The sequence below is a fragment of the Eumetopias jubatus genome, unplaced genomic scaffold (assembly GCF_037043125.1).
Source record: "Eumetopias jubatus isolate StellerSeaLion01/CBP00866 unplaced genomic scaffold, mEumJub1_p1.0 scaffold_4, whole genome shotgun sequence".
Lineage (NCBI taxonomy): Eukaryota > Metazoa > Chordata > Mammalia > Carnivora > Otariidae > Eumetopias > Eumetopias jubatus.
Window position 1 is genome coordinate 1,262,604 of NW_028274810.1, and position 15,538 is coordinate 1,278,141.

At 44.1% G+C, this 15,538-nt stretch overlaps 1 protein-coding gene across 1 annotated transcript; it reads left to right on the forward strand.

Moving 5' to 3' along the window:
* The first annotated feature begins 388 nt into the window (after nucleotides 1-388).
* On the forward strand, nucleotides 389-5,177 carry CRNN (cornulin). The gene is given in 3 exon segments (XM_028088403.2): nucleotides 389-525; nucleotides 2,534-2,714; nucleotides 3,849-5,177. Coding segments are annotated over 3 exon segments (1,647 nt in total).
* Nucleotides 5,178-15,538: the final 10,361 nt, after the last annotated feature.

The window sequence follows — 15,538 nt, forward strand, 5'->3', positions numbered from 1 at the left end:
GCATGAAAGGCAATTCCAAAACAAGAATTCCAAGAATGTTCTGAGTAATGGCAACATTGCCAGAAAAACATGTATAGCTTCCCAAAGTGGCCACTTTGGAAAGGGTAACCCTCAACAGATGGAAATGTTTTAAAATGTTTGTATTAAAAAAAATAGGAGTCCCATGACTTTGCAGTCACATGGAGATGGAGAGTGTTCACCGGGAACCCCAACTTGTGCTGAGCACTGCAGAGCCCATTACATCTGACATGAGGAGACAGACCCAGGGAGGGATTCAGGAAAGACACCCAGTGTAGTAAGAGGGCCTGCTCATTAAGCCAACACAGCCACGTGTCAGCAAGTAAAACAGACAAGAAGGGAAGTGGGGCTGGGCTGGGCCAAGCCTTGGATGAATCAAGCCTTCCCATGGGGTGGGGATGGCCTATCTAAAACACTAGCCTCCATTAAATCCCCTATAAAAGGTTCCTCTGCTGCTGACCTGGTACTCCATACATCGCCTAACAGACACTTGTTCATCCTGCCTGTGTATTAGGTAAGTGCCCTCCTGAGGAACCTCTTTCTCATTCTCAGTGTCTTGGTGATCTGAGCTCATAAAATCAGGCTGTCAGATCCAGGCTGTAGGTGCCAGCTGGGGGCAGAAAGTATCCACTCTGACTGGGCCTCAGGCAAACTGGGTGTGTGCACGTGGGAGAGGATGCTCTTCTGAAGCCATGGGCCTCTTTCCTTCTCCCCTGTGGCTAGCCTGGCAGCAGCTTCTCCTCCTGAAGCCTGTTTTAGCAGCAGCAATAGAACCACCCATGTGCCTTCCTGTACATCAAAGGTGTCTTATTCTTAAGGTTCTGGAAGCCTCTTTGCTGTGCTCAGAGTCTGTGAGGCCAGAATCAGGTTACTCCTGCCAGCCTGACAATGGGTTTGAAACTTCTCACAGGGGAAGGGGCTTACATGGCGGTTCTCCCCCACCTCAGGGCCATATTTAGGCAAGATGAGTTTATAGATTTACCCGAAGGGATCTGAAGTGTAACTAAAAAGTCATCTTATTATTTTTAATATTTATAGGTCAGAGGTTAAGGTTTGCCATGTGGTAAACAACAACAACAACAACAAAAAAAAACAGGATCTTTTCATTTCTCTGTTGAGATACAATATTCTGAGTTTTGTACCTTGATGTACAAAAGCAAAGTCTGTCTGAAACTTTTGGCTTCTGGGGGGTAGAAAGGACACTGCCTGAAGAGCCCACCTAGGGTCTGTAACCTTCGGCCACATTGTCCCACCTTCCCCAGTGCCAAGTCTTCCTCCTTCCTGCCTCCCCTCATTCTCCTGCCTCTGCACCCAGGCCTTCCTTCTTTCATGCCTTCTCCTTCCCATCTCACGGTGCCCTCTCCCAGTGTCCCAGCTTCTGTAGCCTTCTATCTCCCCCTGCATTTGAAACTTGCCATCTCCAATGCCATCTCCTGGTCTCTGAGGCTTCTGCTTTAATGCATCTCCAAGTCCCTTTGCCTCTTGCCCAACCAGTTGCACCCAAGACTCACTTTAAGCTATGCCCAGATCCCTGGCTAACGAGAAGGAAAATCTCTCCCTTCATTTTGGAGCCATTCCTCACAGGCCAACAGCACTGTGGGCTGGCAGAAGCCACACACCTATGGGCAGGCTGACCTCCCTTACAGGTTCCAGTGCTGAGGACAGAAGTTACATTCAGAGGAACTTAGGACTTGGAGCATTGCCAATAGCTGGTAGCCCAGCCTCTTCCTGAATACCTACCCAAAAGGCAGCAAGAAAGGGTGGAGTCAGGCCCCTGATGTTCCTGCTTGGCCCCACCCAAGGCAGGGGTTGACTTACATATGTATTTATTGCCTGTCAGTGTTCCCAGCAGGACCCTAACATCATATAACAGACAACCATTGACTGGATAGACTGTCCACGGGGAACAGTCTAGAAGGCTCATTGCATTTGGGTTAAGGAGATACGGGTTCTTGGTTTCTTGGTTCCCCCAAGCTGTGGGGCCTTGAGCAAATCTCCTAACTTCTCTGAACCTATTTCCTCATCTATAAAAAAGTGGAGATAATAAGGAGAACAAGAGATGATGCATATGGAAATGCTTTGTGAGCAGTAGTCTACATAGATGTAAAAACATTAGGTATGTGTATAATAATATCATAATGATATTTAATAACTGCCACTTAGTATAAGCCAGCATCTGCCAAATACTTTATATGAATTATCCCTTTTAATCTTCACAATAATCCTATCAAGTACATACTTGATAGGATTACCTTCCTTTCACAATGAGTAAACCAAGGCATGGAAAGGCAAAGCAACCTGTCCTAGCTCACCTGACAGGTAGGTGGTGAGGCTAGCATAGAAGTCCTGACTCTGGAGCCTGCCACTAACCATGGTGTGCCCCTCCTTCCCATTCATAAAATCCATTAAGTAGGAAAGGGCAGGGAAGACCCAGACTGAGACACCGGAAGCAGAGCTGAAAATGCAAGAAGAGACCTGGAAGAAGCAGGAGGAAACGCTAAGGTTGATTTTGGAGCCCCCATGGGGGCTTTGTTTCTTTCTCCAGCTTGAGTCCAAAGATGCCTCAGTTATTGCGAAACATTAATGGGATCATCGAAGCCTTCAGGCGCTACGCCAGAACCGAGGGCAGCTGCACGGTGCTCATCCGGGGGGAGCTAAAAAGGCTCCTAGAACATGAGTTTGCTGATGTCATTGTGGTATGATGTGCCCGGCCAGGTGGGGAGGGCCAGAGAGGAGAGAGGAAACAGGTTTGCTTGCAGATGCTTTGCCTCAGGAATCTGAGGAGACAGCCATTGGATCCAGGCCCACCAGGCCTCCTGGCAGCTGTGCAGGCTGAAAGAGGGAAGGTAAAAGAACAAGAGACAGTCACAGCAGTTGACAGGCCTGGTCCTTAGAGAAAATACTTTGACTTCAATTAATTCTAATTTGGAAACAAGGTGAAAGGAGTCACAGGGGACAGCTCAGAGAGAAACAGAGCCTTTGAATACTCCAGAAATGAAAGTAATTGCTGCTTTCTGCTGTTTCTTAAATCTGATATAGTAACTACTTCTTATGTCTATCAGAAATTTGATCATCCATTAATAAGAATTCATTAAAAGCATAGCTCTGTGTCTTGCAGTTGCTCAAAAATATTAGCTGAGTGGTCACAACAGAAATGAGTTTTGGAGGGCAGTTTGGTTATTATCAGCTGGGGGAATACTCCGTAGCCCCTCCCCACTCCCCCAACCACTGGCAAAGCGGACCCAGGGCCTTGAGGCATTTCCCTGTTTCTCCCTGTCTTTGGCTTGCAACTAAAGCAACCAGGATGATGGTCTTAGAGACAGCAATGTAGACACAACAGAATGCATACTCAGGGCAATGTGTGGTCCCACCAGACCCCACCCACCCCATTTTCAAAAAACACCTGAACCTCAGTGACGATCTCACAGAATCCTCTTGGGGCCATGTTCCTGCTATGCTTCTCCTGGTGTTGGGGTTGCTGGAGAGAATCCTGTTCAATGCCAGGTGCCAGGGGCCATGGACAACCCAAAGAATCATTATGAGCTCAATCATTTCATTCATTCTTCATTGAATCTTGATCCAGTTCTCCTATAGCCCAGAAATTATGCCAGGCATGGAGGATACAAAACAAAAGGTGTTTTCTACTCTTACAAGAGGGGCAGGACTGCACACTGAAAGTGATTTCATGTTAGGGCTGCTGTAGCTATGTGAGTGGTGTGCGGCCAGCACAAGTGGGCTCCGTTCAGGGGTGGGAAGCCTGAAAGCTGAGTGCACTGGCCCAACCACACTTTCTTCAAGGGAGAGATGCTGATTTGGCCTCTTCTCCACAGGAACCGCATGATCCTGCCACTGTGGATGAAGTCCTGCACCTGCTGGATGAAGATGATACAGGGACTGTGGAATTCAAGGAATTCCTGGTCCTGGTGTTTAAAGTTGCCCAAGCCTGTTTCAAGACAATGAGTGAAAGTCCTGCTGGGGCTTGTGGATCTCAAGAGTCTAGGAGCCTTCCCACTGGGGCCTCACAAGAGCTGGGGAAAGAACAGAGCAGGAGAGCTGAAGTGGGGCAGGCTAGAGAAGGACAGCATCGAGAGGGGAGCCAATGTGGACAGAGCACTCAGGCCTCCAGAGGACAGGCAGGGATTGGGGCTCAGACCCATGGTCAGGATCTTGGCCAGGACAGGCAGTCTGAATCTCAGAGACAAGAGAGAGAGAGTCAGCAGACACAAGCTGGGGGACATGTGCAGCAGACCCAGAGAGTGGGAGAAGCCAAGAGTCACCAGACCAGACAGAGGGAGTCAGAGAGACAGTCACAGACCAGGGAACAGGACAGAACACACCAGACAGGTGACCCAATGACTGGAACTGGAACTCAGACCCAGAGAGATGCAACCCAGACTATGGAGCAGGACAGGAGCCATCAGATAGGAAGGCCTGGCACGCAGCCACAGGAGTTCACCCATGGTCAGACCAGAGGGACTGAGGTCCAGGGTCAAGATAGGAGCCAGACAAGCCAGATAGTGACAGGAGAACATGTTCAGACACCGGGAGGTGCCGCCCAGGCCATGGAGCAGGACAGGAGCCGTCAGATAGGAAGGCCTGGCACACAGCCACAGGAGTCCACCCATGGCCAGACCAGAGGGACTGAGGTTCAGGGTCAAGACTGGTGCCAAACAAGTGAAATGGTGACAGGAGAACACATTCAGACACAGGCAGGGTCACAAACCCAGAGACACACCCAGACCATGGCACAGGACAGGAGCCAGACTGCAAGTCACATAGGGGATAGAGATGAGGGACAGACTCAGAGGCAGTCAGGCAGTGGTCAAAGATGGACACAAGTGAGCCACTATGAGGCAGGAGAGAGAAAGCTGGGAGGACAGACCCAGGCTGGGGCAAGCACTCTGACAGGCAGACAGGACTGGAGCAACACTCACCCAAGGTGTACTGTGACAGGTGGGCAGGGAGAGAGAGAACCCACAGTGGTTACCCAGGAGTGGGTGGATGACCACACAAGGGAGATGGTGACCTCAAGGCAGAACCAGGGCAGCCTGCACATTGGCATGCCTTCAGCCCAGGGCCAGGAGGCAGCCCGGCCAGAAGGCAAGTGAGGCCTCACAGCCAGGGGGCTATATTCCTACTTCAAGAGCAACAAGCTGTGAATGTCCTAGCCCCAGAATAAAGCGCCCAGTACTGGAAGAAGACACCTTCTTCCTCAAGGTTGGCTTGTCCTGCCCTGACCAGTCCAGTTGGCATGTCTCTGGACATCAATTCTTAATCATGGTGTTTCTCTCTTAGGTCTTTCTCAATGAAAACATTTCTGCAAGGTGCTTTCTATCTTAAACTCCTCTGAGCTGCTCTGCTGTACAGACACCCTCAGGAACAGGAAGACACAGAGCCAGTAAACCATTTGTGCCAAATTCACCTTAGTTTGTGGGAGGTTTCAGAGCTACTTTTATCTCTTCCATCTGTCCATTGCCCCATCTATCCTAATGCACCAATAAAACCTTCCTAAGCAACTAAGCTCATGTCCCTTTCAATCACTATTGAACCCACATGATGGGTTAAGGGCTACAGGGCTGTGATAATGAGCTCAACATGGCCCCTACCCTAGAAGAGCATCTGGTTGAGAAAATATTGCACAAGATTCCAAGAGTTACAAAAATGTGAAGAGAGTAGATATCATAGTTTTATACTTGGCAGAGTGGATCAGAAAAGTTTTCAACCAGAAAAGGCTTTTTTGCAATACCCTTAAAAAACAAGGAGAATTTAGGTAGGTAGGTAGGCTCTAATTCTAGAGTGTTAAGTCTCTGTTCACATGTAAGTTCACATAGGAAGGCTTACTTAAGGTTACTAATAAATGGAAGAAGGCCACTGAGGACTGTGTAGGAAAGAAGGGAAAGGCATGAGCTACCAGGGACTGAGCCAAGAACTAGAGCCCTGGCTCCTCCTCTGTGTCAGCTCTGACCTTTCATTACATTTCACCTGCTGGATATGAACAAGTTCTGGGGTAAAAATTCTTAACTCTGGTTTATTGTAATAATCACCTCAGAGGTAGTTTTTAAAATATAGATTTATCCACCTAACTTCAGAAACACTGGGTCCACAGGTTTCAAGTGGAGCCTATGACAACTGTGTAAAAACTATAAGGGGACTTCTGCTTCTGGCAGTGTGGCAGACTAGATACTCTGAAGGGTCTTCCACAACAAAATAACTAGATCCTGCATAAAGCATATTCTCCATTTCATTTTGGTATACAGGAAGTAAGGGCAATCTCCAAGGAGAAAACAAAATGTGTTAGGGTAAATAACAACCCCTAGGCAGGGGAGGAGTTATAGTGGTGGAGAAGTAGGAGGATCCCATGCTTGCCTCAATTTTGACACAACTAGATAAATATCAAATCATTCTGAACACCTAAGAAATCTATCTGAAGATTGAGAGAAAAAACTGCAGAACTAGAGGGAGAGAAGAGGCCACATCATGGAAGATAGGAGGTGCAAAGATGCAATTTAGGGGAGAAAAGCGTCATGGAAGCTACAGAGGGAAGGGAGCCCTGATCAAGTAGAGAGGAGAGAGAGAGAGAGAACAGGGCGCAGAGCATTGCCCAAGAACAATACTTCCCCAAAATCACTGATGGAGAAAATGAGAGGGGCTGATTATTGCAAGTTTTTATAAGCAATGGAGCTCAAAGTCTGATGTTTTAGAAGTCCTTGCCATCATCAGGGTGGAACCTGGTGGGTGTAGAGGCATTCCCGTGGAGAAGGAGGGTGGAGGCCAGGAGCAGGAAGCATGGTCTGAGGATCCCTGGGTCACACTGGGAGAGACAGTTCCCCTTCTTGGAGTGCTTTTGGGAGATACGGCATGGCCTTTCTAGGGACAAAAGAGCCAGCGAGCTCTGTTATAAGCATAGGAGCAGAGACACCTCCTGAGGAGAGCCAGCCTGGACACTGGCTTTTTGCTGCACTCTAAACTCTGAACTTCAAGTTCCTGCACATTCCTGTAACTGCCTTCAGGAACAAACCAGTACCAGCCCCAGCACAGTAAGACCCTCCCTCAGAGGATCAGCATGGGTCTGTGCTCCACCAGATCTCTAAAATGTGGAGTTTTGAAGCCCAGCCAGTGTGCTTGAGATAAAACACAGGAGCACTGCACTTCCAAGTGGGCAGACAACCTGGACACAGATAGGGTTAAGGCAGGGTTATGACAGAAGCCAGGGACACAAGAGGGGAGATTGTTTGCTCTTCTGTGAGGGCTTTCCTGAATAGTGGCAGGTGCAAATGCCCCACTCCAAGGACAAAAGAGTGGGTTGATGCCACTGATCAACTTCAGTGAGAAATACAGTACTCCTGGTGGAGGCTGGAGCCACTTACACCAAGCACTGTGCCACTGTGCCCTACAGGTACAGTTCCACTAAGACAAGTCGCCTGAGAATCGGGGCAGCAGGCCTCTCCCCCAGAAGACCAACACAAACACCACCACCCACACACACCAACTCTACTGACCATAGAGATCTGCAAATCTTCAGTTCTAGGGAAATTAGGATCTAGCCTTTTTAAACAAGCAGATCAAAACACAACAAGTTAAAACTCATCACACAGTGGACAAGGTTCAAACACTCCCCACTGCAGGCAACTGCAGAGGACTGACCTGAGGGAAAGAGCAGCTAAAACAAAACAGCAGAGTACAGAAAGCGTATACCAGAAACAGTTCCTGAAGCGCAAGGCCCTGAACAGTATAGGATCTCTTCTTCATAAAGCCATTACTCTCAGGAGCAGCAAACATAGCAGGCTTTCCTAACACACAGAAGACAGAGACCTAGATGATATGTCAAGATGGCAGAATTGATCCCAAAACAAAGAACAAGAAGAGGTCAAGGCCAGGGATCTAATTAAAACAGATGAAAGTAATATGCCTAATCCAGAATTTAAAACAACAATCATAAGATTATTAGCTGGGCTTCAGAAAAGCATAAAAGATACCAGGGAGTCCCTTACTGCAGACATAAAAGACCTAAACACTAGTCAGGCCAAAATAAAATAAAGTAAAATAAAAAAGCTATAACTGAGTTGCAAAACCAACTGGTGTAATGACCACAAGGATGATGGAAGAAACAGAGGAATGAATAAGTGATATAGAAATAAAATTATGGTAAATAATGAAGCTGAAAAGAAGAGGAAAAAATATTGGATTATGAATGGAGACTTAAGAAACTCAATGACTCCATAAAGTGTAATAACATTCATATCCTAAGAGTTCCAGAAGAAGAAGAGAGGGAAAAGGGGGCAGAAGGTTTATTTAAGCAAATTATAGCTGAAAACTCCCCTAATCTGGGGAAGGAAACAAACATCCAAATATAGGAAACACAGAGAACACTCATCAAAATCAACAAAAGCAGGTCAACACCAAGACATATAGTAGTAAAATTAGTAAAATACAGAGATAAGGGAAGAATCCTAAAAGCTGCAGGAGAGTAAAGGTCTTTAACCTATAGGGGAAGACAAATCAGGTTCGCAGCAGAAAATGGCAGGCAGGAAAAAGAGTGGCATGATATATTAAACATGTGGAATGGGAAAAACATGCAGCCAAGCAGACTTTATCCAGTAAAGCTGTCATTTGGAATAGGACAGATAAAGAGTTTCCAAGACCAAAAAATACTAAAGGAATTTGTGATGACTAAACCAGACTGCAAGAAATATTAAAGGAGACTCTGAGTGAGAAAGACCAAAAGCTACAAAGACTAGAAAGAAACAGAGAAGATCTCCAGAAACAACAATTTTACAGGTAATACAATGGCACGAAATTCATATCTATCAATAATTACTCTGAATGTAAATGGACTAAATGCTCCAATCAAAAGATATAGGAAAGCAGAACGAATAAAAAAAAAACAAGACCCATCTATACGTTGCCTACAAAAGATTCATTTTAGACCTAAAGACACCTACAGATTGAAAACGAGGAGATGGAGGGGGGAGCAGCAAGATGGCAGAGGAGTAGGAGACCTAAATTTCATCTGGTCCCAGGAATTCAGCTAGATAGGGATCAAACCATTCTGAACACCTACAAACTCAACAGGAGATCGAAGAAAAGAATAGCAGGAACTCTGTAAACAGAAAAGCAACCACTTTCTGGAAGGTAGGATGTGTGAAGAAGTGAATCCGAGGCAATATTCCGGAAGATAGACAGTGGGGGAGGGGGCCTCTGTCAGCCACTACTGGCAAGTGATAGAGCTGCAGAGACAAAATTGGAAATTTTAGAAGTCGACTCTGCCAAGGGAAGTCACTCCAGTGGCTAAGCGGAGGGTGGAACCCTCACTGGGACAGTGTGGTCTCAGGACTCTCAGGGTCACAGAAAGACCAGGGGTGCCTGAGTGCAGCAGAGCTCCCAGGTATTAGAGCGGGGAAGCCGGCTGCACAGACAGAGCCAAGGAGTGGGCTCTCAGCTCAGGGTCCGCATAAACTGTGATGCGCTGCACAGTCGGGCCACTGTTCTTCAGACAGGGACCCAACAAGCGGCAGATCTGGGGAGACTCCCCTTCCTCCCCCGGGAGAAGTGGCGCGGGAGCGCACCAAAGGAATCTGCTGGTTTGGAAACTGCACATGGGCGGCAGAGACGGAGCCAAAGAGTGGGCTCTCAGCTAGGGGTTGCCATAAACCATGATCCATGGCACAGTCAGGCCACTGCTCTCTGGGCAGGGACCCAACAAGTGGCAGACCTGGGGAGACTCCCCTTCCTCCCCCAGGAGGAGTGGCACAGGAGCGCACCGCAGGGATCTGCTGGATTTGGAGACTCCACATGGGGTCGTGTGCCAGAGATAGAAATGCTCAGTCACAGGCCAGGTGAGCATGGAGTACAGCCAGAGACCAGGGTGATGGGAGTGATTGACTGCTTTTCTCTGGGGGCTACCTGAGGAGTGGGGCCCCGAGTTCTCAGCTCTTCCAGAGTGGAGATTGGGAGGCCACCATTTTCACTCTCGGCATCCGAAGCTGTATGGAAAGTTTGCAGGGAACAAAAGCTCCCTAGAGCACACCTGAGCAAGTACTCAGCCCAGGCCCAGCAAGGGCGGGGCAATTCTGCCTCCTGCAAAGACACCTGAGAACCACAGCAACAGGCTCCTCCCCCAGGAGATCAGCAAGAACAGCCAGCCAAGACCAAGTTTGCCAATCAATGAGAATGGCAGAACTCCAGCACTACGGGAATACAGCACACAGAATTCATGGCTTTTTCCCCCCTGATTCATTAGTCTTTCAAAGTTAATTTTTTTAATTTTCTTTTTTAAATTTTTCTTTTTTTATTGAACTTTTCTTTTCCCCTTTTTCAACCAACATCTTATCAATCCATTTTTTAAAATCTTTTTTATTTTCATTTTTAGAGTCATATTCAATCCCTTCATAGTAGTTAACCTTATTTTTGGTATATATGTATAAGTTGTTCTCTCTTTAAAATTTTGGGATAGTTTCTTCTAACAGACCAAATTATCCCCTAAATCTCTAGTGTATGGCTTTGTTCTAGTCTCCTGTCTGATCACATTTTCTCCCATTTTTTTAAATTCCCTTCTTTCTTTTTTCAACCAACTTCATATCAATTCCTTTTATAAAGTCTTTTATAATTTTCAGCATTATACTCATATTCCATCCCTTCATCGTACTTACCCTTATTTATGTACATATATAATTTTTCTTTCTTTAAAATTGGTGGGCGCCTGGGTGACTCAGTCATTAAGCATCTGTCTTCAGCTCAGGTCATGGTCCCAGGGTCCTGGGATTGAGCCCCACATCGGGCTCCCTGCTCAGCAGGAAGCCTGCTTCTTCCTCTCCACTCCCCCTGCTTATGTTCCCTCTCTCGCTGTGTCTCTGTCAATTAAATAAATAAAATCTTTAAAAAAATAAAATAAAATATTGGGAGGTAGTCTCTTCTAACAGACCAAAATACCCCCAAAATCTAGTGTGTGGCACTGATCTATGCACCAGCCTGATCATATTTGATCATATCCTTTTTTTTTTCTTTTTTCTTTCTTTCCCTTTCTTTTCCCCCAGTTTCAGGTCTCTTCTGATTTGTTTAGTGTATATTTTTCTGGGGTCGTATTACCCTGTTAGCATTTTGTTCTCTGATTCACCTATTCTCCTCTGGACAAAATGAGAAGATGGAAATAATCACCTCAAAAAAGAATAAGAGAAGGTACCAACTGCCAGGGACCTAATCAATATGGACATTAGTAAGATATCAGAACTAGAGTTCAGAATGATGATTTTAAAGATACTAGCTGGGCTTGAAAAAAGCATGGAAGATACTAGAAAAACCCTTTCTGGAGAAATAAAAGAACTAAATTCTAACCAAGTTGAAATCTAAAAGGCTACCAATGAGGTGCAATCAAAAATGGAGGCTCTAACTGCTAGGACAAATGAGGCAGAAGAGAGAATTAGTGATATAGAAGACCAAATGATGGAAAATAAAGAAGCTGAGAAAAAGAGAGAAAAACAACTACTGGATCATGAGGACAGAATTCGAGAGATAAGTGATACCATAAGATGAAACAGTAGTAGAATAATTGGATCCCAGAAGAAGAAGAAAGAGAGAGAGGGGCAGAAGGTCTAATGGAGGAAATTATAGCAGAGAACTTCCCTAATTTGGGGAAGGAAACAGGCATCAAAATCCAGGAGACACAGAGAAGCCCCCTCAAAATCAATAAAAATAAGTAAACACCCTGACATCTAATAGTAAAACACAAGTCTCAGAGACAAAGAGAAAATCCTGAAAGCAGGTTGGGACAAAAGATCTGTAACCTACAAAGGTAGAAACATTTGATTGGCAACAGACCTATCCACAGAGACCTGGCAGACCAAAAAGGACTGGCATGATATATTCAGAGCAGTAAATGAGAAAAATATGCAGCCAAGAATACTATATCCAGCTAGGCTGTCATTGAAACTAGAAAGAAGGATAAAAAGCTTCCAGGACAAACAAAAACTAAAGGAATTTACAAACATGAAACCAGCCCTACAAGAGATATTGAAAGGGGTCCTCTAAGCAAAGAGAGAGCCTAAAAGTAACATAGACCAGAAAGAAACACAGACAATATACAGTAACAGTCAACTTACAGGCAATACAATGGCACTAAATTCATATCTTTCAAAAGTTACCCTGAATGTAAATGGGCTCAATGCCCCAATCAAAAGACACAGGCTATCAGATTGGATTAAAAAACAAGACCCATTGATATGCTGTCTGCAAGAGACTCATTTTAGACCCAAAGACAACTCCAGCCTGAAAGTGAGGGGGTGGAAACTATTTACTATGTTAATGGACACCAAAAGAAAGCTGGGGTGGCAATCCTTATATCAGACAAATTAGATTTTAAACCAAAGACTATAATAAGAGATGAGGAAAGACACTGTATTTTACTTAAAGGGTCTATGCAACAAGATCTAACAATAGTAAATATCTATGCCCCGAACATGAGAGCAGCCAATTATGTACACCAATTAATAACAAAAGCAAAGAAACACATTGAAAAAATTCAACAATAGTAGGGAACTTTAACACCCCCCTCACTGAAATGGACAGATCAACAAGGAAATAAAGATTTTAAATGACACACTGGACCAAATGGACTTCACAGACATATTCCGAACATTCCATCCCACAACAACAGAATACACATTCTTCTCTAGTGCGCAGGAACATTCTCCAGAATAGACCACATCCTGGGTCACAAATCAGGTCTCAAACAGTACCAAAAGATTGGGATCATTCCCTGCATACTTTCGGACCACAGTGCTTTGAAACTAGAATTCAATCACAATAGGAAAGTCAGAAAGAACTCAAATACATGGAGGCTAAAGAGCATCCTACTAAAGAATGAATGGGTCAACCAGGAAATTAAAGAAGAATTTAAAAAATTCATGGCAACAAATGAAAATAAAAACACAACTGTTCAAAATCTTTGGGATACAGCAAAGGCGGTCCTCAGAGGAAAGTATATAGCTTTCAATAAACAAGATAGGTCTCAAATACACAACCTAACCCTACACCTAAAGGAGCTGGAGAAAAAACAGCAAATAAAGCCTAAACCCAGCAAGAGAAGAGAAATAATAAAGATCAGAGCAGATATCAAAAAATAGAAACTAAAAGAACAGTAGAACAGATCAACAAAACTAGGAGTTGGTTCTTTGAAAGATTTAATAATATTGATAAACCCCTGGCCAGACTTATCAAAAAGAAAAGAGAAATGACCCAAATCAATAAAATCATGAATGAAAGAGAGATCACAACCCACACAAAAGAAATACAAACAATTATAAGAACATATTATAAGCAAAAATGTGCCAGCAAATTAGATAATCTGTAAGAAATGGATGCATTCCTAGAGATGTATAAACTACCAAAACTGAGCCGGGAAGAAATAGAAAACCTGAACAGACCTGTAACCACTAAGGAAATTGAAGCAGTAATGAAAAATCTCCCAAGAAACAAAAGCCTAGGGCCAGATGGCTTCCCAGGGGAATTCTACCAAACATTTAAAGAATTAATACCTATTCTTCTAAAACTGTTCCAAAAAATAGTAAGGGAAGGAAAACTTCCAAAGTCGTTTTATCAGGCCACCATTACCTTGATCCCCAGACCAGAGAAAGACCCCATCAAAAAGAAGAATTACAGACCAATATCCCTGATGAACATGGATGCCACAATTCTCCCCAAGATACTAGCCAATAGGATCCAACACTACATTAAAAAGATTATTCACCATGACCAAGTGGGATTTATTCCTCTGCTGCAAGGGTGGTTCAACATTCACAAATCAATAAATGTGATACATCACATTAATAAAAGAAAGAACAAGAACCATATGATCCTCTCAATAGATGCAGAAAAAACATTTGACAAAGTACGGCATCCTTTCTTGATCAAAACTCTTCAGAATATAGGGAGAGAAGGTACATACCTCAATATCATAAAAGCCATCTATGAAAAACCCACAGCCAATATCATTCTCAACGGGGAAAAACTGAGAGCTTTCTCCCTAAGGTCAGGAACACGAAAGGGATGTCCACTCTCACCACTGCTATTCAACATAGTATTAGAAGTCCTAGCCACAGCAATCAGACAACAAAAAAGAAATAAAAGGCATCCAAATCGGCAAAGAGGAAGTCAAACTCTCACTCTTTGCAGATCATCTGATACTTTATGTGGAAAACCCAAAAGACTCCACCCCAATACTTCTAGAACTCATACAGGAGTTCAGTAAAGTGGCAGGATATAAAATCAATGCACAGAAATCAGTGGCATACCTATACACCAACAACAAGACAGAAGAAAGGGAAATTAAGCAGTTGATCCCAATTACAATTGCATCCAAAACCATAAGATACCTAGGGATACATCTAACCAAAGAGGCAAAGAATCTGTAATCAGAAAACTATAAAATACTCATGAAAGAAATTGAGGAAGACACAAAGAAATGGAAAAACATTCCGTGCTCATGGATTGGAAAAACAAATATTGTGAAGATGTCAATGCTACCTACAGTAATCTACACATTTAATGCAATCCCTATCAAAATACCATCCACTTTTTTCAAAGAAATGGAACAAATAATCCTAAAATTTCTATGGAACCAGAAAAGACCCTGAATAGCCAAAGGAATGTTGAAAAAGAAAAGCAAAGCTGGTGGCATCACAATTCCGGACTTCAAGCTCTATTACAAAGCTGTCATCATCAAGACAGTATGGTACTGCACCAAAAAAAAAAAAAAAGAAAAGAAAAGAAAAAGAAAAAAGACATAGATCAATGGAATAGAATAGAGAGCCCAAAAATGGACCCTCAATTCTATGGTCAACTAATCTTCGACAAAGCAGGAAAGAATGTCCACTGGAAAAAAGACAGTCTCTTCAACAAATGGTGTTGGGAAAATTGGAGAGCCACATGCAGAAGAATGAAACTGGACCATTTCCTTACACCACACACAAAAATAGACTCCAAATGGTTGAAAGACCTAAATGTGAGACAGGAGTCCATCAACATCTTGAAGCAGAACACAGGCAGCAACCTCTTCAACCTCAACCACAGGAACTTCTTCCTGGAAACACTGCCAAAGGCAAGGGAAGCAAGCACAAATATGAACTATTGGGACTTCATCAAGATAAAAAGCTTTTGCACAGCAAAAGAAACAGTCAACAAAACCAAAACACAACCAACAGAATGGGAGAAGATATTTGCAAATGACATATCAGATAAAGGGCTAGTATCCAAAATCTATAAAGAACTTATTAAGTCAACACCCAAAGAACAAATGATCCAATCAAGAAATGGGCAGAAGACATGAACAGACATTTTCCCAAAGACATCCAAATGGCCAACAGACACATGAAAATGTGCTCAATATTGCTCTGCATCAGGGAAATCCAAATCAAAACCTCAATGAGATACCCCCTCACACCAGTCAGAATGGCTAGAATTAACAAGTCTGGAAACGACAGATGTTGGCAGGGATGCAGAGAAAGGGGAACGCTCCCACACTGTTGGT